General features: G+C 35.1%; 2 protein-coding genes across 3 annotated transcripts in view; one reads left to right on the top strand and one right to left on the bottom strand.

Annotated features, from left to right (window-relative positions):
* Window positions 1–6,970, bottom strand: part of si:dkey-288a3.2 (protein phosphatase 1 regulatory subunit 37) — a 54,509-nt gene extending 47,539 nt beyond the window's left edge. Inside the window, exons 1-3 of the mRNA XM_051133290.1 lie at window positions 6,877–6,970; window positions 5,182–5,279; window positions 784–829 (exon numbers count right to left, since the gene is read on the bottom strand). Of these exons, the coding sequence (XP_050989247.1) occupies window positions 784–829; window positions 5,182–5,279; window positions 6,877–6,967 (235 nt within the window). The 5' untranslated portion in view covers window positions 6,968–6,970. The remainder of the gene's footprint in view (window positions 1–783; window positions 830–5,181; window positions 5,280–6,876) is intronic.
* vrk1 (VRK serine/threonine kinase 1) lies at window positions 569–26,570 on the top strand. 2 transcript variants are annotated; one of them, XM_051133506.1, is made up of 14 exons: window positions 569–673; window positions 7,851–7,982; window positions 9,684–9,853; window positions 9,943–9,998; window positions 11,401–11,470; window positions 12,049–12,136; window positions 12,303–12,411; window positions 13,742–13,834; window positions 15,277–15,409; window positions 19,031–19,151; window positions 19,432–19,490; window positions 22,285–22,457; window positions 26,090–26,183; window positions 26,288–26,570. In XM_051133506.1, the coding sequence occupies exons 3-14, from the start codon at window positions 9,688–9,690 to the stop codon at window positions 26,404–26,406; spliced, it is 1,281 nt and encodes a 426-aa protein (XP_050989463.1). In that variant the 5' UTR covers window positions 569–673; window positions 7,851–7,982; window positions 9,684–9,687; the 3' UTR covers window positions 26,407–26,570. The 2 variants fall into 2 exon arrangements, with proteins under 2 accessions (XP_050989463.1, XP_050989464.1); XM_051133507.1 differs by having other exon boundaries at window positions 578–673; window positions 26,291–26,570.

The raw sequence follows: 26,570 nt of genomic DNA, 5'->3' as shown, positions 1-26,570 counted from the left end.
GTCACATGGGCTTACCAACTTTCTGGGCCTTGAACGTGTCAGTTGAACTACTGTCTATGAAGGGTCAGAAAGCTCTCGAATTTTATAAAAAATATATTAATTTGTGTTCTCAAGATGAACGAAGGTCTTACGGGTTTGGAACAACATAATGCCAGAATTAAAATTTTTGAGTCAATTATCCCTATTGGTTAAAACAAAGCCACTGTTCTGTGAATGCTCATTTCTCCCATATCTTGTTTCATATAAAAGGCAAGATTTTAGGGCAGTGTTTTACAATTCTAGTTGTTGTTTACAATTCTCAATGAATGAAACCAGGCTACATGTTCTTATGGCTCTATATAATTTCCATAGATTCTTAGAACAAATACACTTATACGTGATTCCACATTTTAGCGCAGCACAAAAGGGCAAATTACCCGAGTTTTACAACTGAAGGAAAGATAAACAAAACATCTGATTGCTAAAATGCATGTTTGAACCTTCCATTATGTTGTCACGGTTGGTGTGCATCTCCTCCCAGAGTTGTGTCTATGAATTTGAAAGATTTTCTGTTTGTTTTAGGATCGCGCAGTAGAGCGTTTACAGCAGGTCAGACTAGTGATGCCAAATACGTGCTGATGGAAAGATGAATAAAGCTGGCATACCTGGACGGATGAAGGGATGAGCGTCTCAGGTGAAATGATAGCACTGGGGGATTTTTCTGGTGGTGTTTAGCTTTGAAAAACCAATAATGCTGTTCAAGAGGGATAGCAAAAATAATAAATAGTGAATTACTGAACTTACCTGACAGGTCAAAACACCTGGCTCTGTCAGTAACACAAGTAATTTGCTGTATGAAAAAGAGACAGATCGAAATCAAGAGATTTATGTACTCAAAGTTTCAATATTCACCAATATTGAATATTTCAAAAAAGGTAAAACCTTGGAAATGTGCTTCATACAGTAAAAACTAAAGTTAATTCTCATCGCAGTGGTCTCTAATTAAAAATTACATTTAGGTCCCAATTATTTATATTAGAGAGTTGATTTTATCGCATCTAAAATGAAAGCAGCGAGTGATAGGTATCACAAAGTATTTAGTGAAGCTTGTAATCGTACCGTCACTAATATACCTCAAACAAAATGCAATCATCAACGTTTGAAAGTGACACCAAACAGTTTATGTTGATTTCAAGTACGTCACAGCGCAGATCATTTGAGCTCAATCTGGCAATCTAGCCGCTAGACTGTAGCTAGCAGATGGCAGTTAGCATCTATCAGGCGACGGACTGATGAAGTCCCTCAGTCAACCTGCTGTAAACACGAACAGGACGTCATATGGGATTTTGCGTTTAGAGCAAAACAAATTAAGCAGCGCAATGTGCGGACGAACGCTCTCACGGTTTAATATTATTCGGAAAGAAAAGTCTCGACAAGGATGACTTAAGGCCATGGTTTTGTAGCTCTCTTTCTTTGTTTGATGTTTTCCATCTTAATAAATGTGGAAACTTCTGAAGCCCTTCGCTGCTAAGCAATGTTCTGTGCTGTGTATTGAGGAAAATGAAATGACAAAGTACAAAATGCATTGATGTGTCAGGAGGGAGAGGACAAAATGAAGTGATAAAAAGAGCTTTGCTTCCTCCAGGCAGAACGGGACACAGCTTATAAACTTGACTTCCACAGACGGCATCTCAAGTGCATTTCCAATTCTTCACTCAAAGACTCCTGGAGACCCACTCCAGCGCTCTGCAGTCTGGGTGGCTTTGTATTAGCAACTGTTTGAGAGCGTATATTTCGCCTTTTTTCCTCATTTAATTAGTTGAAAAAATGATTTCGAAACATTTTATACAGTAAGAGCTCTCAGGGATTAAAATCAGCCGCACATTTTCCTTTCAGCATCTTTTCTGCAATAAAGGATAAATTATTTAAAATAACACGACCTTTTATCTCACACCCTTTGAAGGCAGCAAATTAAAAATGTAAATTGGGATCTAATTAATATGCAAATATATTCATTCCCAGTTAACAATTAGCAATTAAACCTGCAGTGTCTAGAAAGAGCATAGACAAAATTAATAACTTAATTTATCATTAACAAAATGAAAATGTACAAAATTTTTTTAGTTTTAAAATTGTTACGCTGTCTCCCTGCCTCTTCATCAGCACCAGAGCTGGGAAAAAAAGACATTTAATAGAACAATTTGGTGCTTGTCATGGAAAATGATAAATAACTAGCCTCAAAAACAACATGATTGGCTACATGGATGGTGACTGCAGCGTTGCATCTCCAGACGGCTGGGAAGGAAATAAACATGCCTATTCTGTGCAGTAAAGAAAGAAATCACTGCGAATCCTCACAGTCTAGAGGGTGCGATGGACATTAAAGATTAAAAGTAGGAAAGTTATTTATACTCGACGGTGTTTAGATGTGAGAGATTGTGAAATTCCACTCCGTATTGAGGGGGGAGGACAGTTATTTCACTTCAGACACTCTCTGGCTTTCTGATGAATGTTCAGCGCTCACAGCTAAGCAGCTCGACAGAGTCAGGCTGGGAGCAAGGATGTTTTCGGGGAGCTCTGCAGCGCTGCATTCGCTCTAATGGGAGGACGGTTCAGTCTGAAATACAAACTTCTCACAAAATCTACGCCTTATCCTGCAGGGAGATGTGAAATGCTGAATCGTTTGATGATGCTTCCTCGGCTTCTGAGGCGAGCACTCATACTGTATGGGGCGCTTCTGTAAGTCTTTTCTCTTTGTTATTTTCTGATACTACAATTGCCACCACCTCCGACAGGATTTGCACTTCAGTGGCGGTGACACTTCAACAAACGTTACTCATTTACAAGCCCCTGGGATAGTAACTCGTATCAAGAAGTTTCTGTGTGTTCTGAGACGGACTGGACACGGAAAACTTTGAATGAGAAACTTCCAGCCCGAGCACAGAACGCTTAACAAAGAATAATGAGAATGAAAATGATAGGAATAGGAATAATTCACCCAAAAATGAAAACTCAGGCCATCCAAAATTCTTCATCCAAACAGTTTTGGAGAAATTTAGCATTACATCACTTGTTCATCAGTGGATCCTCCACAGAAGTAGTGTGAGTTACGTAATCAGACTACTTACAAGTTACTTTGTTTTCTCATTTATTGACTGATTCCTGTCCCCATGTTGAGAGAAACTGGGAGTGAGGTGCAGACACTGAGGCTTATTAATTTCACTTTTGGTATGAAAGGGCCTTTACAGTTGCCAAAAAATATAACTTTTGGGGTTTCTGTCATTAAAAATGAATAAGCAATCCAGCTGACAAAAAGTAATGCAAAACTAACATAATGCATTACTTTTCATAAAAAATAACTAAGTAGCGCAATAGTTGCTTTTTTATAGAGTAATGCGATATTGTAATCCATTACTTTTAAAAGTAACTTTCCCCAACACTGATCCTCTGCAGTGAATGGGTGCCGTCGGAATGAGAGTTCAAACACCTGATAAAAACGTCACAATAATCCACAAGTAATCCTTACAACTCTGGTCCATCAGTTAACTTTCTGTTAAGTTAAAATACTGTCTGTTTGAAAAAACAATAACAACAAAAAACAAATCCATTAATCATGCATTTTAATTTTAAAGCCGTCTGGCCAAAATAGGAGTCCATAATACACTGTTGTATTTCCAGTGAAAAGCATCCCTTGTTGTCCACTCAGATCAAATTCCACCATATATTTGTTTAGAACTGTTTTGAGCATATTTCTCTCCTGATTCACTCAAGAAAACAATATTATGAATCAAGGAGTATTTTAGCCGGAAACAACGGTTTGAAGTTAAAAACATTTGGATTTTTGGACATTTTGAACATTTGGATGATGGATTTGTTCCTTACAAACACACAGCTTTTCACAAATTATTTGTGAATTATTGTGATGTTTTTACCAGCTATTGTTGTGCTCTGCAGTGAATGGGTGCCGTCAGAATGAGAATGCAAATAGTGTTGTATAGCTTTCTTGATCAAAATAAAGTGCTCTAAACAGGTTTTGAAGCCAGACTTTATTAACAAGGTAACAAAGCCGAGTGGAATTCGCGAACGTTACTCTGCCTTTTGTTGTTAATAAAGGTCTATCTGGCTTCAAAACCTCTTCAGTCCATTTTATTTTGATCAAGAAAACTCTACAACACTACAGTTTTCTTGGATTCTCATTCTGACGGCACCCATTTACTGTAGTGGATCGATTCGTGAGCAAGTGATGTAATGCTAAATTTCTCCAGATCTTTTGTGTGGTAAATTTTAAGCAATTTTTCATTTTTGTGTGAGCTATTCCTTTAAGCATTTAGCCAGTGTTGAACTAAGGGGGCCTGGAGTCCTTCATACAGGCCTTTTGTTTGTTTACCACTTCTGTGAAGATGTAACCAAAAGCAATACTGTTTTACCCACTTTTAAAAAAATCAAAGAAAAGAGAAAGCCCACGGGTACAATAAAAGCTTTAAATAGTTTTCAGCAGTCATCCTCTAGGGACGATCCTGCCTGGAAAAAAAAAAAAAAAAAACACCTAATTTGATAAATATGCTCTTTAAGCAGCAAATTTCATTTAGCATTCTCTTATTAGAAATTCACACACAGTCCTCAACTAAATATCCATCCTTTTAGCTTCTGCTTAACCATACATATTTCACCCTTTTAGGGGGACCACCTACATTCCTTTCAAATGCAGTGGGGTTCATTAGCGGCGTGGAGATAATGCCGAGAGTGTGTTTAATGTAAGCACTGCTAAGTCCCTAATTTTCCACAAATAATTCTCCTTGATCTAAACGTAAATTTATGCAGAAGAGAAAACCGATGCTCTTAACGTTGCTGGTCAAAGTAAAATAAGCAAGTGCGGCGCGTGAATTATGCATGCGTGCTCACGTGCGAGTGTGTGTATTTGTGTGTGTGCTTCTCATTTCCTTTCATTTACCTGTTTGTTATTGTCTAGCTTTTTTAGTTCAATAAAACGTGGTTGGCTAATTAACCTGCTCCCTAAGAGGGATTAAAATGTGTTTATTTTTCTTTTCATCCTCCTTCTTTCTTTAATTTCAAAGTTATTTTCACCAAATAATGTTCATTACACATAGCTATTTCAAACCTTCTGCACAAATAACCTAATATTAGCAAGAAATCAAAGCATGAGAAGTGCTATGTGTATTATTGCACATTACTTTACTGTACCTTTAATTGATCAAGAGCCTTTGGGTTTGGTTTCACGTGGTGCTTTTCACAGCTCTGCTTGTAGGCCAGAATTATATCTGTCAGAGTGAGACTGTCAGCTAAAACAGAACAAATGTAAAACCCATATATTAGAGCCACATCAAGAATTTATAATTAAAAAAAGCAATATATATATATACAGTTAAAGTCAAAAGTTTACATACACCTTGCAGAAACTGCTAAATGTTAATTATTTAACCAAAATAAGAGGGATCATACAATTAATTTACAAATTAATTTACAAAATTGACCCTTTTCTAAAATTTACATACATACACTACAAATTTACAACTATTACAGAAAGTTCAAATGCTCGCTGATGCTCCAGAAAGAAAGAACGATGCATTAAGAGCCAGAGGTGTAAACTTTTGAACAGAATGAGGATGTGTACATTTTTCATATTTTTTTCTTCATTTAGTACTGCCCTTTAGAAGCTACAGAGGATACTTACATGTTCCCCAAAAAACAAAATAAGTTACATTAATCCTGATCTTCAAATTAAAAAAAATTCACCTGCCTGGCACTTAATGCATCAGTGAGTGTTTTAACCTTCTATAATAGTTGTATATCCCTCAGTTGTCCTCAGTGTGGAAAGATGAATCTTAAAAACATACAGTCATTGTTGGAAAAGGTTCAAATACACAAAAATGCTGAAAAACCAAAGATTTGTGGGACCTGAAGGATTTTCTGAAGAACAGCAGGCAGTTTAACTGTTCAGGACAAACAAGAAACTAATGAACTATCACTAAAAGACACACACACAGCTGTGGATCATTCAGGTACAACACAGTATTAAGAATCAAGTGTGTGTAAACTTTTGAACAGGGTCATTTTTATAAATTCAACTATTATTTTCTCTTGTGAACGTACACTACCATTCAAAAGTTTTGGGTCAGTAAGACTTGTAATAGTCTTTAAAGTAGTCTCTTATGCTCATCAAGGCTGCATTTATTTGATTAAAAATAAAAAAAAACAGTAATATTGCAAAATGTTTTTACAATATAAAATAATGTTTTTTATTTTAACATACTTTAAAATAGAATTTATTCCTGTGATGAAAAGCTGAATTTTTATCAGCTGTTACTCCAGTCTTAAGTGTCACATGATCCTTCAGAAATCATTCTAATATGCGGATTTATTATTAGAATGATCAATGTTGGATAATATCAACAGTTGTGCTGCCAAATATTTTTTGGAACCTGTAATTTTTTTTTTCAGGATTCTTTCATGAATAACAAGTTTAAAAAGTACAGTGTTTATTCAAAATATAAATATTTTATAACAATGTAAATTATTTATTATTAACTTTTAATAAACTTTTAATTATTAACTTAATACATCCTTGGTGAATAAAAGTATTAATTTCTTAAAAAAAAAAAAAAAAGAAACAATAAAAATGTACTGACCCCAAACTTTTGAACGGTAGTGTATATGTAAATGTCTTTTATGGAAAATATCTTATTCAGGTCAGTACTAAAAAAATGTATAATCCCTCTTATTTTGGTAAAATAATTAACATTTTGCAGATTCTTTTGACTTCAGCTGTATATAATCAATGCTGATTTTGCTTATGGCAAATGCATGATGTTACACGAAAAAAAAACCGAGCACAGCTGATCTGAAGAGGCCGTCAGCATAACATCAACGCCGTCTCACCCTCTTGAAGTTCAGCCCTTCTCTCCACAAAGTCAGACACCATCTGCTCATCTGGGGGAAATGATACGCGTTTTTCTCTGCCCTCCTTCATAGACTGAGATGTTGCCTCTTCCTCTGAGTGCCCTGTCATTCTTCTGCTATAAGCGATGTCCCACAAAGTTGATTAACCAAAATTCCTATCAATATGTAGCTCTGATGTCATGTACTTCTATGTCAGACATCCCATTAGCTCAGACATCAGTCCTCTAAACTATAAAATCCTTTATATATGTCATCTCCAGACACATTATCTATCCCTCATTGCTGCAGGAAACAAACCATGAGATGTCCTCCAAAATCTGCAGCTGTGAGTTCTTGTGTTGTTATTCTGTACCCCAATAGTCACTAGGCAAAAGGAAACTTAAACTCGCAGCATAGCACTTCTACAAAACAGTTACAGGATACCACATGGTCAATTATTCATAAACTATGTGCCTCTCAACGCTAGTACAGCTCTATATAAGTCAATATCAAATATGCACATGGGGAAACAGAGCCTAAAATATTTTTGAGGGATACTTATGTAAATATACCTCACATTAAATGTATAGCAGTACACTCTAACAAATATATAAAAATAAGGCACAATGTTTTTTTATAAATATGAAGGAATTGTCCATATTGATTTTTTTTTACAGCTATTTTACCTATATTTAGATTTTTAAATTGCGTTGTGTTTTAGAAATGTCCGTAAAATTAACATACAATGTTCTAGCAGCCAATTCATATTTATTTCTGGTGAGTTCCACCACCTGTGAAAACGTAATTTAATCGAAGACAATATAATTCAGTCATTCGTTTTAGTGTAATGTTTAAAAATGCTCTTTTGTAGCAGTTTATTAAACTGGTCTATTTATTATGATTACAAAACATCGTAATTTGACTTTTGTAACCTTTTGTGGAAAAACTGATATTAAAACTACATATCCCATCAGGCATTGCACAACCAGGAACCACGCAGCCCTGTCTCTAACCAATCGCGTTCGTTGAGCCTCACTCTGATAAGCAGTTTTGCGGGAACTTTGGAGAGGAAGAGCTGTTACAACCTGCCACTTAACTGCGGAAAGGTTAGTAGAATATTCTCTATCTGCTTTAATAAAGCATAATGTCCGTATGTATTCAGTAGCGAATTATGAGGACAAATCATCAGCCCTGTTGTGATAAAAAGCCGTAAGAAGGCAGCTAATCGTACTAGCATAGCAAGTTGAAATAGTTGAGCCGCCTTTTGCAGTTTCCTCCCAAATACAATATCAACAGCCCAGTGTTACTCTTACTGATAACATGTGTGACATTAACCGCATGTTTTATCACTCTTAAAAACTTGTATCACATAAAAAAAATGAAACCACAGCTTTTAATGTCTGTTGAAAAAGTGAAACAAAAAGCATCATTGGCAGGAGTGCAAATTGAAACTGTATCCATATCACAATGAGTTTGTCATCAGTTGTAGTGCTTAAGTGCATCTGTGATGCTGAAAGTCTTCAATATATTTACTTTTCATGTCAACAAAGCACAAACACTCACCTGTATGACAGTTTTAATGACTTTTATGACACACCCTTGTATTATTATTTCTTGTTTATACTTGTAGTGTAACTATTAGTAGGCCTCTGTCTAAGAAAAGATGGATGTTCAGAGTTGCTGTCTGTTGTTTATATATCTGTATTGATATGAAGTGACTACATCTGATGATTAGATTCAGATTTTATGGTGAGGTTGAGAAATGTAAAACCACAAAACCACTGGATGGAATTTTTTAAGGTTTTGCAATATAGAGGGTTTGCACTTAGGTCACCGTTTGGTTAATTACCTGGATACATGGCCATATTGGAGATACTCGGATGTAAACAACATCATTGATTGTATAGGTAATGTACTACTGAATACGTTGTTCTGCTAATTTATGCTGTCTAGACCACTGAAAAAATGTGTGGAAGCTGCTAAATCATATAGAGAAAGATTTAGTAAGCAGGAAAGGGTGCAATATTTTGACAAACTAAAGTTAATAGGTGGTAAAGATATGTACGAGCAGTGTTAATTAAGATATTAGTCTAATATTTCACTTACCTGACTGGAAATTATAAGAACAAACACGAATGTGTTTGAATTCAGAATTCTTGCCATGGAAATCATGGTTCAGTTTGGCCAACCACAAAAGCCTTTTGTTCCTCAGACAGTTTTTTGCACTCTTCTCCTTGATTTGTTATAAATTTTGGCACTCTATACTAATCCAAATGTTTTTTCTGGTCCAACCAATTAGTTTAGCCCAAAACATGACAATAATTGACCATTTTCAACAGCAATAATCAGCAAAAATAGAGAGTTCCATTTGGTTCAGTGGCATTGATTACGTTCAGTGTCGCCAATATGGCCAACTGATGACGTGTCGTGAAAACACTATTTGTTGATCACTAATTTAAAGTAAATATGTGGAACTGACAGGGTTCATCTCATCATAGAAAATCTGTACGTGGCAGAGAATTTCAAAAACGTGATTTCCAAAGCTGCAAAAGTCATAGAAATTAAGCATTTCTACAATCTTAAAAAGTCATGTAAATATAGATACAAATAGCTAAACATTTAGACAAATTAAGTAACATTTTGATTTTAAATTTTTATTATATAAGCAATGTTGCTAATGTATTTGTAATGGGTAATGTTATATACAAATAGAAAATAATGCAAATGAAAATCATTATCCCTAATGGTCCCAACTTTAGTTCGGTTCTAATTTGTGTTTCTCTTGTTTGATACTTTCAATTATACAGTACAATGCCACCGAAGTCCAAGGCAGATGGGGCGAAGAAAGCGAGAGCTCCACCCAAGAGGAAACTGGCTGAAGAATTCCCACCTGGAGAAGTTCTAATCGATAATGGAAAGAAAAAATGGAAGCTTGGATCAGCTGTGGGGCAGGGAGGTTTTGGCCTGTTGTATCTTGGTAAGATTCAAAAAAGTTGTTAAGGTCTAATGCCTTATTTTGTTTTGTTTATCAGTTGCTCAAATGTAAATTTGTCTCATATCTTTTAGCAAACGAAGACTCTTCAGGATCTGTTGGTGCTGATGCACCTTATGTAATTAAAGTGGTAAGGGACTCTTGTTGCTTCCAAGAAGATACAGTTAAAATAAAAAGTTTACATACACCTTGCAGAATCTGCAAAACGTTAATTTTTTTACCAAAATGAGAGGGATCATACTCATATGCAACTATTACAGAAGGTTCAAACGCTCACTGATGCTCCAGAAGGAAAAACAATGCATTAAGAGCCAGGGGTGAAAACTTTTGAACTGAATGAAGATGTGTATGTTTCTCTTATTTTGCCTAAATATCATATTTTTTTCATTTAGTACTGCCCTTCAGAAGCTACAGAAGATACTTACATGTTTCCCAGAAGACGAAATAAGTTAAACTTACCCTGATCTTCAAATTCAGAATGTTTTCTCCCCCCAGCTCTTAATGCATTTTTTTTTCTTTCTGAAGCGTCAGTGAGCGTTTGAACCTTCTGTAATAGTTGCATATGAGTCCCTCAGTTGTCTTCAGTGTGAAAAGATGGATTTCAAAATCATAGTCATTGTTGGAAAGGGTTCAAATATGCTGAAAAACGAAAGAATTTGTGGAACCTGAATGATTTTTCTGAAGAAGGACAAACAAGGAAATCATGAACAATTATCAATATTTAAAAAATCATTCATGTATCATTCAGGTAACAAATCACTTTTAAGAAACAAGAGTATGTAAACTTTTGAATGGGGCCTTTTTTATAAATTCAGCTATTATTTTATCTTGTGGACTATGTGTAAACATCTTTTATGTGAAATATCTTATTCAGGTCAGTACTAAATAAAAAGTAACATGCATTTTGTATGATGCCTCTTATTTTGTTAAAATAGTAAAATAATTAATATTTTGCAGATTCTGCAAGGTTTACATACATTTTTGACCTCAACTATATGTCTTGATCTTAAACTTTTTGAATGCCTGTGAGGTTTGGGTAGTCAGCAATGTAATGTCAATCAGTGAGAGGCTTTTCTGTGACCTTAAGTAATACTGTAAACAAATGATTAAAAAGGAATAAACTTAGAGGAATTATTTGAAATCAAAACGATGTTTAACAACCATCAATTTTATTATTATTTAATTTTAAGTAAACAAAGCAATAAAACTTACGATTATTACCTGATAGATAATAACTTGGGTTACAGAGTGTGACTTACATTAAAGACCATAATATCATGGAGACCTAGAGATCCAGCAGTGTCCTAGTAACATTTTTATGGGCGTGTAAACAAATGTTTACATTTTACAAGCAAACTAAATAGAAAAATCTAGTGCTATGGTAAAATGACATTGCATGGAAGTGCGATAATATACTTTCCCTCTGCTGTTATTTTATTTATTTATTTTTTTAATGTATGTGGGTTCACATTTCTATATTTTCTATTAAATGTCAGTTATTTTTGGTGATCATTTTTCACTGTGTCTTGCAGGAGCCCAGTGACAACGGCCCTCTCTTCTCTGAACTGAAGTTCTACATGCGAGCTGCCAAACCTGATCTAAGTATGCCCCTGTGACTGCAAATACACCCTCATATGCATGATGAGCCAGACTGAAAAAAGTCGAAGAGCAACTCTTTTAATTAAAGAAAGTTGTGAGCTCACCATTGAGGGCCTTATGGAGACAGACAAACCACAACTCTCTGCCTTTGGTGGCTCTTATGGCTGCCCCAAGGCCACAGCATTACGCTTTATTTAATAACAATCCAAATGTCAGTCTCCCTTGACAATTAACTGCTATATTACTAAGGGATGCTCATGTTTTATTCATTGGAATATTGTAATGTTGGTAAATATTTGTCCCACCAGCAGATTACCTTGCGGCGCACTTGCAGTTTGGTCCCCGAGGAATACTCTTATATTACTTTGAGCACCAACAAGTTTAAAGAATAAAAGTTTTGAATAATTTACCCACTTTATTTAGGAATTGATCAATATGATTGCATTTAACGGTAACTGTTATAATCTCATTTAGCTATTTTAGAACTGATTTAGAACACAGTAGTGTTTCATGATTTTGTTGTGATATGGATTAGTTAATATGTTGTGAGTCATGTTATGACAGTGTTTTTTGTTTTTCAGTTGGGGCTTGGATGAAGTCTAGGAAAATGGACTATTTGGGAGTTCCAAAATATTGGGGCTCTGGTTTTCATGAGAAAGGTGGTAAGAGGTATGGGGGAAAAAACTTTACATGATAAATAACACGACAAATCTTATGTTTGTTTGTTTGTTTTTAATTAATAAAATATGTAGAAAATTTACAAACATTTTTGATCTTTTGAACATGCAACTAGGACATTTAAAGTATAATGATTTAACCTAAATCTTCATGACAGGTACAGATTTATGGTCATGGATCGATTTGGAATGGACCTACAGAAGAAGTTTGAGGGAAATGGAAAGAAATTTCCAAGGAAACTGGTTCTTCAGTTGGGACTCAGACTTGTAGGTTTCTTCTAAAAGCATCTCTGTCAAACGTAGCAATGTATGCTGAAAATTATAATTTTTTTTTTTTTTTTTGCTGACAAAGCAAATATTTAATGTTACAAATATCACTGTAGAAATGGCCACTTCACGCACACTGCCATTCAAAAGTTTAGGAACAGTATGATTTTTAATGTTTTTTAAAGAAGTCTTTTCTGCTCAAGGCTGGTTATTTGACCAAAAACACAGAAAAAAAGAGTCATATTGTGAAATATTATTGCAATTTAAATAGTGTTTTTTTATTTTAATATACTTTAAAACTTAACTTAATTTATTCCTGTGATGCAAACCTGAATTTTCAGCATCATTACTCCAGTCTTCAATGTCACATGATCCTTCAGAAATCATTCCAACATATTAATTTATTATAGATGTTGGAAAGGGTTGTAATGCTATTTTTTTTTTTTTTTTTTTTTTTTTTTTTTTTTATTGGAACCTCTGATACTTTTTTTTTTTTTTTTTTTTTTTAGGATTTTGTTGATGGCTGGAACATAAAAAATATCATTTATTTAAAATAGAAATCTTTTCTAACAATATTTCTTACAAATTAATTTAATTCTAACAAATTTCTTTCTTTGAAAGAAATTAATACTTTGTTAAATGTGTGATGTGTTATATTGATAAAAAGTGATAGTGAAGACTTACATTGTTAGAAAATGTATATTTTGAATAAAAGCTGTTATTTTTGTTTGTCAAATAATTCTGAAAAAGTATCACAGGTTCCAAAAAAACATTAAGCAGCACAGCTGTACATTTTTTATTGATAATAAATTTGCATGTTAGAATGATTTCTGAAGGATCATATGACACTGAAGACCAGAATAATGTCTGATGAAATTCAGAGAAATAAATAATTTTTTTAAGTATATTAAAGTAAAAAAAGTCAATTTAAACTGCAATAATATTTCATATACCTTTTATATTTGTGATTACATAAATGGAACATTGATGAGCATAAGAGACTTCTTTAAAAAAGATTAAAAATCTTACTGATTCCAAACTTTTGAACAGCAGTGTATGTATATGATAAATGTCTCATAATAAATGGGTTTACTAAACAAAATGAACAGTGCAGGAGGCCACTCTTATGTAGAATAAAATACTAATAATTATTCAACATATTTGTCACTAAATGCAAATAAATTTTATATCTATAGATTATAAATGAAAACCTTTTAAACATGCACATTTTTTTCCAGTGACTGTTTTGGCATTGCAGGCAGTGGGAGCAAATCTTATATTCCTTTATTATTATAAAAATCTCATATTCTAACATATCTTTCATCTCTAGCTTGACATTCTGGAGTACATCCATGACCATGAATATGTGCATGCAGACATCAAAGCCTCCAACCTCCTTCTGTCCTACACCAACCCCAATCAGGTTTGTTTCAAGCCTTCCACATGTTAAACAGATCTCTGTTGCCATGGCTGTACGGCTCTAACTGTAGAGACTTGGAAGGCAGTGCGTGTAGACTGCAGTACTATACAGAGCTCCTGCTTCTTTTAATTGGAGTACCAGTGATTTGCAATGTAAGAAACTACTTGTCTTATTTTTTTTCCATCTGTTAATGAGATTTGGGTGGAGAAAAAAAGCAAAACAATTTAAGCCTTTAATGCGGCTCATAAACTGGAGAGATTAGAGACAGTATTGAAGCTGTCGCTAGCAAATAAGGTTTGGGGGCTGGGCAGGGGCAAATATTTAATTTGAAGATTAATAATGTATCAGTGGTGTATTATTAAGCTGCTATTTTTAAAGTCACAATTTAAAACTCGGCCTCTTGGGATTAGTCGCTGCTTACTTGGTGACTGAGCATCCTTTTTTGAAATTGCTAGGGTGTTCTTTTGGCTTCTGAATACACATATATCTGTGTATAATAAATGTAGTGGTTGTAGATTAAATTGCAGAAATGCTTAATAATGTTTTTGTATTTTAACCCATTGGTATAGAAACTGTACCATTATAATTAACTCTCTTATGACTTTAGAACACTGAATTTTGAATTGAATGTGAATGACTCCTATGAACTGGTTCTTTTAACAAATGATTCCAAAAGATTCAAACTCATAAGTTACCAGTTTGAATCAGTCTGACAAAGTCCATCCAGTGGTTATTAAACGAATAACTAATAGTAATTATACATGCAGTTTTAGCAAGGTGTTCATTCATTTACCACTTGTAGGAATTTCTTTCTGTTCAAAAATGAAGTATGTTTTGTATTTTAAGACTGGGGAGGGCAGTTTTGTCTTCTTGATAATATTTTTTGTGCACTGAGTGTTGATGCTGGCAGTTTCTAATCAGCAGCCCCAGCTTTGAACACCACATGACGAAGTTTAGTTGAAATACTTTTTTAAAAAGTTTGTGATGTTTGTCACTGTAGGTGAGCTGTTAATCTTTACTGTTGCAAATTGGCGTGTGCAGTTATTTCTGAAACACACTTCCTGGACACATCAAATAATTTTGCACTTTTTGGGGAGGTAATAAGTGCACCTGCAATTTGTGCACTGATTCTTTGGGTATCTTTGGAACTCTGTTAACTGCTTCCTGTTGCTTTGAAAACAAAGTGCTAATTGTCAGATCTCTTTTATGAGTGACACATACTGCTAATTGGCAATCAGTCTGTTTGCAGCTTCAAATGTGATTTATTTGTAGTAATCGTCAAATTACGGTGACTTTATTACCTCGGATGTGTTATATCTCTAAATAATATTTCATTTCCCTGTCAATTTTATTTATTTATTTTTATTTTCTGTAATTGATTTAACAGTGCTTTAAATTTTTGTTGCACAGTAACCATTTGATTTTGATTTGTTTTTTTAATCCAGGTGTATTTAGTGGATTATGGATTGGCCTACAGATATTCTCCAGAAGGAGTGCCAAAGGAGTACAAAGAAGACCCAAAGAGGTGTCATGATGGGACCATCGAGTTCACTAGCATTGATGCGCACAAAGGAGTCTGTAAGAAATTGTAACAATCAGTTCTAAGCCTAGGGGAATCTCTATAGTTTGAAAAATGTTTTTTTAACCCCTGGAGGTTCAGGTAGCGCACATTTAAGGAGCCGTTTAAGTATTAATTCTGTAGAACATCACATTGTGATTATTAGGAGAAAACTGCATACACACTGCAGCTAAAGTCGGTTGTCAGTTCACCTTTTACTCCTTAATTGCATTCTATACGCACATAATTTACTAAAATACATGAGTGACAGCCGCATTCGACAACCGTATTAACTTCGGAAAAATACAGGTAGTGTCAATTTACAGAAATTCTACACAGTGTGTAGGGAACTGAACTGAACAACTAGTTGTTGATGTATTTAAAGATGCATCACAAATGTGTCTTTGTATGTATGTGAGATGCAAGAAAATAACAGTAAAAGAAGTCTTAACCTTGGCACATTTTGACACGGGGCTACTTGCGTTCATGAGTCCTGTGGTAAACTGTCAGTGTTGCCAGATCTCATAAAGAAGAAAAAAACATCAACAAACAAGGACAAGTGCAAAAAAACACTAAAACACCCAAATGCTTTGTCTTATAACACCAAAAAATCATATATCTCATATCCACAAACCACTATAATAACTTCATAAAGTGGCTAGCTTTATGAGCTAAGACCAAATGCCTAAAAGTGCTTGTAAATATGAGGACATGGCAACACTGCAAGACAGCGCTCTCTAAAGCAGCCTCCCGAGCATAAACGAAACACGGCGCATCTATTAGCGGTAGTTAGATAAAATCGGCAGACAAAAAATGGCAGATACCAAATGATTAAATTCTTATTAACTCCCACAAGACGCCAAAATGTTGCTCTGGTTACAAATGCGGGAGTGACTGCTGTTCCGTATTATGGAATGATAATTTACGAGATGCACTCCTGCATTTACAGGAGAAGTCCACTTCCAAAACAAAGATTCACATATAATGTACTCACACCTTTGTCATCCAAGATGTTCATGTCTTTCTTTCTTCACTCGTTAAAAATTGTTTTTTGAAGAAAAAAATTTCTGCATTTTTCTTTTTTCATATAATGGACTGATATGGTGGCCCGATTTTAAACTTCCAAAATGCAGTTTAAGTGCAGCTTCAAACAATCCCAAATGTGATTGTAAACGATCCCAGCCGAGGAAGAAGGGTCTTATCTAGTGAAACAATCGGTTATTTTCATTAAAAAAATCAATTTAAATACTTTTTAATCTCAAATGCTCGTCTTGGCTTTCTCTCCCTGAACTCTGTGTATTCTGACTCAAGACAGTTAGGGTATAGGGTTGTGACGATGAGGAAATTTCCCAACCAGTTAATCGACATGTGACAACACCGGTAATACCGGTATCACCGTGGGGGTGGGGGTTTCCTCTTTTCTTCGTTTTTTCTGCTTTTAAATAGCTTATAAATGCGTGCGTATTATACTTTCACTTTCAGTTTTGCGGGAATTGGCAATTCGGCGTCAATTGTTTGAATGGACGACAGTGAAACAAACAAAAAAAAAATTACTGATATTAAACAGAACTTTTATTAACATAACGAAAAAAAAAACACAACAATGCTACAGGCTGAAAAAACTGTGGAAGTTGGAACCAAACAAATAACAACCATAGAACGTTTATTACGTAGCCTATGTTAGAACGTTTTTAAAACGAATAAGAAAATAAAATAGAAAGATAAATCAACAAATTGCACAAAGTTTAAATAAGATTAAACGAATGAACAAGAAACGAATATAAAAGAAAAACTTCCAAAATGACATTAGGCTACAAAAATGACAAGTCAGCAGTCTTTAAAAAAATAAATAAATAAACAAAAACACTATAAATTGGCATTTATTAACAGTGCAGTCTACATGTTCTATGCCAGGAAACCCAACATGTTGACCATCTCTGGCTTAAGATGGGATCTTGTGAGGCTCACTATGTTCCCCATCGTGCTGAACACTCTCTCGGATGCGCAGCTTGTTGCGCACACGCAAAGATTTTGGCAGCCTCATTCTTGTGGCGCGCTTGAAGGTGCGTTTATAAATTAGTTGTGTTTCCTCCAGATGCTGCCACCTTTGTCAGGCAAAGTTTGCAGATTGCCTCATTAACGTTTTCAGGTTCCCTTTTTGCATTTGGTTTGAACCCAAAATATTGCCAAACAGGCGCTTTTGCATTGCGTTTTGACACTAAATCGTCCGCCATTCTCTTTCTGTAAATTCGACTCCTCTCGTTCTCCTCACGTGATAAATGAAATATGACGTATTGTAGCTATGTTCAGTTTTTATAGTGCATGCTCTCGTCTTAAGTAAATTATTTAGAATTGTATTTTCCATTTAATTCAAATAAATGTTTAATAAAAAAACAAATACTTAAAAAAAAAAAAAAAAAAAACAAATATGGGGACGGAGTCACGGTGGAAAAGTGATGTCACCGGTGTTGCGTCTTAAAACCGGTAACACCGTCAACACCGTCTACACCGTCTATCGTGGCAAGCCTGTTAGGGTATGTCAAAAAACAGTCATATTTTCTCCCTCAACTTCAAAAATCATTTCAAAATCACCCTACATCGCTGCAGAAGTGCCGACCCAGTGCAAAGAAGATCAAACACTCTTAACAAAAAAGGTAAAACAGCGATATAGGACGATTTTGAAGTTGAGGGAGAACATGAGATGGGAGTTTTTCGACACAACAGTCCAGACAGAGTGAGACAAGACAAGCTTTTGGCATTAAAACATGTATAAATTTTATTATTTTTATTAAAATAACTGATCGTTACACTAGATAAGACCCTTTTTTCTCGGTTGGGATCGTTTTACAACCCCATTTTTTGATTGTTTGAAGCCACATTTAAATTGCATTTTGGCAGTTCAAAAGCGGGGCACCATATCAGTTCATTATATGGAGAAAAATGCTGAAATGTTTTCCTCAAAAAATATAATTTCTTTACGACTGAAGAAAGAAAGACATGAACATCTTGGATGACGAGGAGGTGAGTACATTATTTGTGAATCTTTGTTTTGGAAGTGGACTTCTCCTTTATATGTGACCCTGGTTCACAAAACCAGTCATATCACCATTGTTTCAAAATTGAGAAAATAAGCTTTCCATTGATGTGTGGTTTGTTAGGATAGGACAACATTTGGCCAGTATACAGCTATTTAAAAATCAGGAATCTGAGGGTGCAAAAAAATAAAAATATTGAGAAAATTGCCTTTAAAGTTCTTCAAATAATGTTCTTAACAATGTATATGACTAATCAAAAATTAAGTTTTCATACATTTACAGTAGGAATTTTACAAAATATCTTCATGGAACATGATCTTTACTTAATTTCATAATGATTTTTGCCATAAAATAAAAATCAATAATTTTGACCCATACAATGTGTTTTTGGCTATTGCTACAAATAAACCCCAGCGACTTAAGACGTTTTGTGGTCCAGGGTCACATATACGGTTGTCACTCCTTAAACTTGCAGTGTGTACGTGGTCTTAGAGATTATTAATTGTGAAGAGAACTTATATTAAGTGTTGATGTAATGGTACTTTGCATCAGATACTACAGAGATAGGCTTCCCCTTAAAGTGTGTGGTTGTATATTACATTTCAGCCCCTTCAAGAAGAGGAGATCTGGAAATCATGGGCTACTGCATGATCCAGTGGCTTTGTGGTCGACTACCTTGGGAGGACAAACTTCAGGACCCACTGTATGTCAGAGACTCCAAACTCAGGTGACTGTCTTTAACCTCACTTATTTCTGAACGTAATCTACCTATTTTACCTGTCACTTATTTTTTTGCCATGGGATAATGAATTTTAGGATAATGAGTAATGAATAACTAATATGCCTCTTTGCAGTATAACTAATTCATTTTTCTCCCATTAATTTCCTTGCAGCCAATTTCTTTTTACCGATAATAATGGAGTATTAGATTTAATGAATCATAATTATAATTATACATTTAAGATTTTGATTTTGTTTGATCCATTTTTAAATATCCTTCTCTCCAGGTGTAGAGACAATATCGATGAGTTCTTGAAAAGCTGTTTCCCTTCAGAAAATAAACCAGGTGAGGAAAAACTGAGCAATCTTGAAGTTCTCAAGAGAAGCTTTCATATATTTAAAAAGGTGAATGCACTTTGGTTTTGAAATATCAATTAAATAGTTTGTAATATGGTAGGTTAATAGTCTTAAATCTTAGGAAATTTCTTTCATCTAAATGGGATTTAAACATATTTATTTTTTTTAACCGTGTCGCGACCGCAGAAGCACCTGTGAATTCTGCAGTATTACTTTTTGTTTGTCTGCCAAGCGGTAATTGGAGTGACGCACTTACGAGCTCTGATGCACAAACAAGAGCATGAGGGCCTCTTCTCTTGATAATGAGTGTGGACCTGGTGATTTAGTCTTAATTAGAGCTAATCTATCAGCTCTGTGCTAATTCCCAGCAACTTCTCACACTAACTTTAAACTGGAGCATTTTCTGTTGACAAATATCTTTGTGTAAAATGTTTAGTAAATATAAAAAAGTGGGTGCCACTTTATTTTAAGGTGTCCTTGTTACACATTACATGTACATACTATTGTAATATATGTAATTATGCATAATTATTTGTTAAGTATCTGTAAGCCAAACCCTAATCCTAACCATATCCACATGTAGTTGATTAATATTACTTAGTACTTAAATATATAATTACACTGTAACAAGGACACCTTAAAATAAAGTGTAACCAAAAAGTGTACATGTTTTTGTTTTTGTCCAGTGCAGTGCGTCATAAAAATGGCTCTGACCACTGTTTTTGCTTCTTTATTAATTGGGTGAAATGTTGAATGCACAATTGAAATAAATATTAATACTGTAGTCTTTAGAATCATGAATTGTTGCATTTTCTTGATTATTTTTTGTACTCAATGTCCCAAATTTATCTAGAAATAGTCAGAATATGAATATATATATATATATATATGGGTAATTCTAAAGAAATATCAGTTGGCAAGAGGTCTTAAAATGTTTTTATTTTTCTAACATTTAAACTTAGACAACATTATTAGATACCATTTGACTTTGAATACATATAAATGACAACTTATTGTTTTTTTTTTTTAATCTTTTTTTGTGTGATTATTTAAAGATCACATGTACCTTTGTTCATTAAATATTAATGTTTTTTTTTATGAAATATTAGGGTTTTTTTTTTTTCAGCACATGTAGTCAAAGTTACAGAAAAATTATGAAAATGCAAGAAATAAGGAGATTTATTTAATGTGACAGAAAAAAAACAGTAATATCAGTGACGCAATGAATCACCAGTGACATACATAAGACCTGATATATACTGATCTTCACTGTTGTTACCCATAAGGAAGGTGACACCAGTGACAGTAACACCAATGAAAATTTTCTTGAAAAATGCATTTTATAAAATGGCTGCTGCAAGGTATCAAACAACATGTTGTCACTCACTAAATTAAGTAGTTTAATCCATTTGTATTTTAGTTTTTTTTTTTTAAACAATTCCTTAGCGATAAAGTAGGTCACACCAGTGACTTCAACTATGAAGCTTCATATGAAATCATGAGATAAATAAGAACATTTCTGATAACTGAAAAGAGATAGTAGACTTAACGTGCGGTTTTTCATGGATCTTTAGGAAATGGGAAGAAGGAAGTTAAGTGATGTTATGAGTGTGATTTGTATTTCAAAATAAACGATTTTTGTTAAACGGTAACACCAGTGACAACTCCAGGGGACCACTACTTTTATTATATAATTTATAATATTTAATCGACATTTAGTTTTTTATGCAGTTTACATCATATATTTGATAGTCATGAATATATTATTGTGTTTTAAATGGTAGGAAAAACCTGTTTTTGACCTCAAAATAAAGCACTTCCCCTCTGTACATGGCTGTGGGGACGAGTGGTTTTGTGGTGCTTGAAATTCATATAATTAATTTAAAAACAAATGTTCCACATTAATTGCTCAAGAAGGTGTCATTGTTCAAATAACATTTTCGTTTTAAAATATAAAGAAATTCTAAAGTCTTTTTCAAGTGTTATATTTCTGTAAAGGCAAAGGACAGAAAAATGGACATTTCCATAGAATGACCCATATACATATAATAAATAGTGTGTTGTATTAGCAACCCTACTCGACCACAAAATGACGAAATAAATAAAAGCTGAAGTTTTTAAACAAACTTGTTTTTCACCCTTCTCCGTTCTCGACCTCTGCATTGCCTAGTTTTGCAGTCAGCGTGCGGCAGTCTTTACTTTTGCAGAACTTTAGGGTGTTCTTTCTTTGTGTCGTTTAAAAATCAAAGATGTCATTGGCTCCCTTTGCTCAGTCGCTGATGTGATGGCAGTTCTTAAGCCCTGTGACAGCCGCGCGGCAGACGGCGAGATCCCTCCTCAGGCTGTTGTCTTGTGCGTACACGCCGCATCACAACACCGAGGTGATGGGAGGCGGCACTGTTAGCACGGCCATCACGACTAATTCTGTTTGGTGTGACTATTTTAGCAGCCGACAGTAAACAACAGTTTGAGAGCGGAGAAGTATAAGGAACAAAGTGACAAATGTCAGCCCCTCTCCTCTAAACTTAGCCTGAAGGTTAAAGTGTGAGCGTCTGCTAAGAAGACACTGCCCTACAGGGACTGTTCTGTCTTTCCTACATAAACGTGCACGTGCAGCTTATTAACGTCGGACTTTTGCGTGTTCATTTGAGACGGAGGTCCAAGTAACTTTCGTTTGTTTATTGACCCAGAAGCGTCTTTAACAGCTTTCTTTTGCTAAGTCTGAAAAAGTAAATCTGCATTAAGATTAAATTGTTGTGCTTAATGTCTTTTTCAATTTCTAGAGGAAATGAAGAAGTTCATGCAAGAGGTCAAGGCTCTCGGGTACACAGACAAGCCAGATTACGCAAAATTGCGAGGTATTTTGCAACAAGGCCTGAAGACCATAGGAGCGTCCGACGACAAAAAGCTGGACTTCGGCGTGTCGACCAACGGCACAAGCCCGCCCTCTGTCAAGGTGAGAGCCACCTTCAGCAGAACATCAAAAACCGACCTCTGTCGCCCTCCCTCATTCACGGCGCATTGAAAATGCTGCGACAGTCCCTTTTTGAAGCCCGCTGTTTAAAAACGAGCCCATTTCAACATCCTATAATTTGTTTACCTGTTGAAAGCAGATTCAAATTTGAAAATGCCCACACACGATCCAAGACTAATTGCTCGGGTTAGTAGGAAATGCTGTCGAGTGCATTGATTTTCAAATACGATTAATGCGTGATGCTTTTAACCAACGTTTCTTGAGCTTATTTGGATTCTTGGAAACGACACACAGACGTGCCCTCATTTTACCTTAGTGTGTCTTGATGTTAATATTTTTTTTGAATAGCTTTTTGTCTGATTTATTTTTAGTATTTTTCAGATGGTGGGATGTCATTTGACCAGTCAACACCCTCAAGGTGTCAGCTGGAATGAGATCTCACACTTCTGAAATACTACCGCTTCTCTGAATACTTGGGAAGAGGTTATTAATCACTGAATTGTTTTGTCTGGATTGCAAGTTAAACGATCTTTAGAAGCGAATTCTGCAGCCGTCGTGTTTCTTTTTTGTGTATTTCGTGTAAAACAAACCGTCCGAGCCCACAAAGATGCCCTTGATGGCATATACTTTGTGAAAGCGATAAGACTGTGGCTTCATTCATGGGGTCCGGCACAAAGAGCTCTTGGCAACAAAGCCGTCTGCATCTCAGGTTCTCTCCAGCGCCCGGGTGTTTATCCCAGTGGCCCCTCCTCTTCCTCCCACAGACAGGTCCTGAGTGCCTGTGTTTATTCCCTGCTAATGTATCACAAATTTGCTGACACGGTAACCTTGGAGTCGGCGCGGGCCGGCAATCAGCGAGCCGCACTTACGACAGGGGAGGGGACGGACTCTCCTCGCTTCCCACAATGCAGTTTGCATATGGAAGGTGCCACCAGGGAGCTGGCCCATGCCAGCTGAGGGTTACCTGCCCACTGCCGTTATTGTATGTAATTATCGAGCCAATCTGTTCAGCTCAGCAGGGTCTGGATGGTAATCATGAGGCAGCAATTGGCAAAATGGAAGGGAAATGTGAGGGGGTGTGGGGGGGGCTAGTAAGGATGATAGTTCAAGTCCGAGAGAGGGGCGAGCATTCATTATGCAGTCTGAGTGAAGAAAAGGGAGAATTTGATTGCTGTCGTTAAGTGCATCTTCTTCATAACCCCTGGTTCGGTTAGTACGATTTCCTTGAATTGAAGACTTGAGCTTCTATGCTAGAATTTTCATTTGAGGAGAGAAAAAAAAACAAGGATTTTTGATTGATGAACTTGTTAAAATAGATTAACTCATAGTAGGTTTTATTGTTTGCAATTCTATGAAAAATTCCCAACATTGAAATCGGTTAGGCTGGGCGACAAATCGATAACGATAATTATCGCGTGATATCAATTTCCTCGACCAATGATGACAAGTTCGATAAATGTTCGATACAATGTTTATGCGGCAAAGGCGAAACAAAAGAGCGCTAGTCATTTAAAGTGCGCCACTCGGACCGTTTATTCGCTTGTACATTTAAATGCTGACAGCTAAACTCTATTATAACTGTTTAGGCTAATTTTAGCTAGCTAACGAGGCTTCTCTTCAACGACGTCTTAATAGTATTCTTGATGATCAATAACTTGCCTTCAAAGTCATTAACACCTTTTTAAAATTTTGTGCAAAAATCACTTCAAAGATTCACTTTTCATTCATATAGAAGACATAAAAAATGTCTTTTCACGGAAGACGACTTTTTAAGATGAAAATGACATGAAATTACCCTTAGAACCAGAAGATGGCAGCAGAGGATCACTCATTGGCTGCAGCTGCCATTTCAACTCCCTAGTTTTTTCAAGTCTTGCTTTTCAGTTTTTTATAAAATTTGCTAGTATAACAAATTTTAGTACTTTTTACCGCACTGAGGTATATAGTATAGCAGGTGCAGAAAATCATTAAAATAAATAAATAAATGCATAAATAAGCCCAGACACTAACAGGGTGAATAAGGGTAAATTATTTAAATACATATAGTTCACTTCAAATTAAATGAGTTAAATATTAAGAATTAAATAATGCATTCAATATGAATCAATATGAATTTGAAATATTTTAGATTTAATTTAATAACTACATCCTTTAAGTTTTATCTTGAGCCATAAAAGCTATTAAATAGCCTATATTTAACCAATACAAACTTGTTACTGCTGTGGTTTTGTTACTCTGAATTTATTCTGAATCATTTAATGCACAGCTCTATTTTTGACATCGGCTTGTCAGATGTTTTGTTCGGTTATCGCTGTCAATCATAGCAATTACTCTCGTGTTTTTAGCAGATTTACTCGTGTAATTTTTTACAGTATACATGGACGTTTGTTCCTCTTAGACAAAACTTTTCGAATTGTGAATGGATTATGTAGAGAAATCAAGCAAAGGACGCTCCTATTACGGCACAGTATGGTTGATTGACTGAGCTGGCTTGTCTAAAACAAGGAAATAATCCATGCATATGGTCGATTCAGCGAAGAACACAAGTAAGTCAGTTTATAGCCAGATGACAAACAGAAGAAAGGCTGTGCGCAACAATACAGTCACATAGCTTTTTAATCTACAGTACAAATCGCCATCATTTAACATAGATTTACATTAGTAGCACTTGCTGCACAGTGCTATTGTGTCAGAAATGTGGGTATTTGTGTCTAATTTTATTATATTATTAATGTAGACATTATTAAACATACTGAAGAGGAGTCATGGAATATAATATTTCTTGTGAAGCTATAGCATTTATGCATTTATACTGAATGTATTTAGACTATTGTTTTTCATACAAATACCTAGAAACCATATTACATTTTTACCATGGTATTGAGGTGCTATATTTGTGGTTTTAACTGTTATCATGTTTTAAATGTATGCTACTATAGAAGACCAATGGTTAAAAAAACAAAAAAAACACTCATTTCAGAATTTAAGAAACATGAATGTTCTGACCATAAAAAATAGTTTAAAGCCACAATTAACGGTTTGTTTTTTACAACTTTCACATTGTAGCAAAAATCTGCCTTTAAACTTGAAAGAAATAAAAATATGACATTTATGTGATAATTATCGATTAATCATCGATATAGACTGATATGAAAAAAATATCATGATAATTTTTTGGCCATATCGCCCAGCCATATTCCCAGTACTGGTCATTTCCTTTTTATTTTTTTATATTTTTATTTATAGTCTTCAGTGCTAGTTTTAATCCATTTAATGCATCCTTGCTGAATAGAAGTATTATTCTTTTAAAAAATACAAATAAATAATCATACTGACCCCAAACGTTTGAACAGTAGTGTGCATATTGCATTTGACATTAAAATTATTTTATTTGTTCTTTCCCGATTTACTGGATAGCTAAATTGTAATTACATTTTCTCAAGCGTTCACAGCGCTCAAGGCGCGCATAATAGTTTCCATGTGTATACAGAGCAAAAGGTCCCTTCTTAATATTTGATTTGAACTTCCTCCAAGGTTGCTCTAGGCAAGTGAATTGACCACTGCTCTTCCATCTTTTCCATCTCCATGTTTGTGTCTTTATTTTTGACTGGAAGACTCCCAAGCGAAAGAAAGCCGAAGAAAAAGGCCAGTCTGCTGATGAAACCGACGGAGCCCCTGCAAAGAAGAGGCGAGCTCCTCAAAAGAAGGGTAAGTCATGTTTATGGATTTTTGAGCTGGCCTGTTCACCTATTATCAATATCAGTAACTTTGGTTGTGGTAAATGTTTTGAACCAAATGTGTAATCTGTTTAGAAGAGAAGGGGGCTAAAAAGACGGCAAGTCCTGCCAAGCGTCCAGCGAAGAAAGAAGCTCAGGCCTCGTCTGAACCAGCGGTGAAGAAAACCCGGGGAAGGCCTAAGAAGAACTCTTAATCCTTTTTGCACTCTAGTTCAAGTTGTTTCCTTTTTGTATCTTTTAAATTGTCTGGTCTGTATTTGTTCTCTGTGGTTGCATTTTCTTAAACTTTAGCAGGGTGTTGGGCACACTCTCTCGCAGTGAAATGATAATAAATAAGGGTAAAAAAAAAAAAAACGAC

The sequence above is a fragment of the Labeo rohita genome, chromosome 17 (assembly GCF_022985175.1).
Source record: "Labeo rohita strain BAU-BD-2019 chromosome 17, IGBB_LRoh.1.0, whole genome shotgun sequence".
In the NCBI taxonomy this organism is placed as follows: domain Eukaryota; kingdom Metazoa; phylum Chordata; class Actinopteri; order Cypriniformes; family Cyprinidae; genus Labeo; species Labeo rohita.
The sequence above is the reverse complement of the archived record's forward strand: the minus strand, read 5'-3'. Positions and strand labels throughout refer to the sequence as shown.

Excerpts from the sequence above, each read along its gene's own strand:
- vrk1 (XM_051133506.1), top strand. The coding sequence starts at position 9,688 with ATGCCACCGAAGTCCAAGGCAGATGGGGCGAAGAAAGCGAGAGCTCCA. Across the intron at positions 12,412-13,741 it reads TTCAGTTGGGACTCAGACTT|CTTGACATTCTGGAGTACAT; the intron begins GTAGGTTTCTTC and ends TTTCATCTCTAG. Across the intron at positions 15,410-19,030 it reads TGATGCGCACAAAGGAGTCT|CCCCTTCAAGAAGAGGAGAT; the intron begins GTAAGAAATTGT and ends ATTACATTTCAG.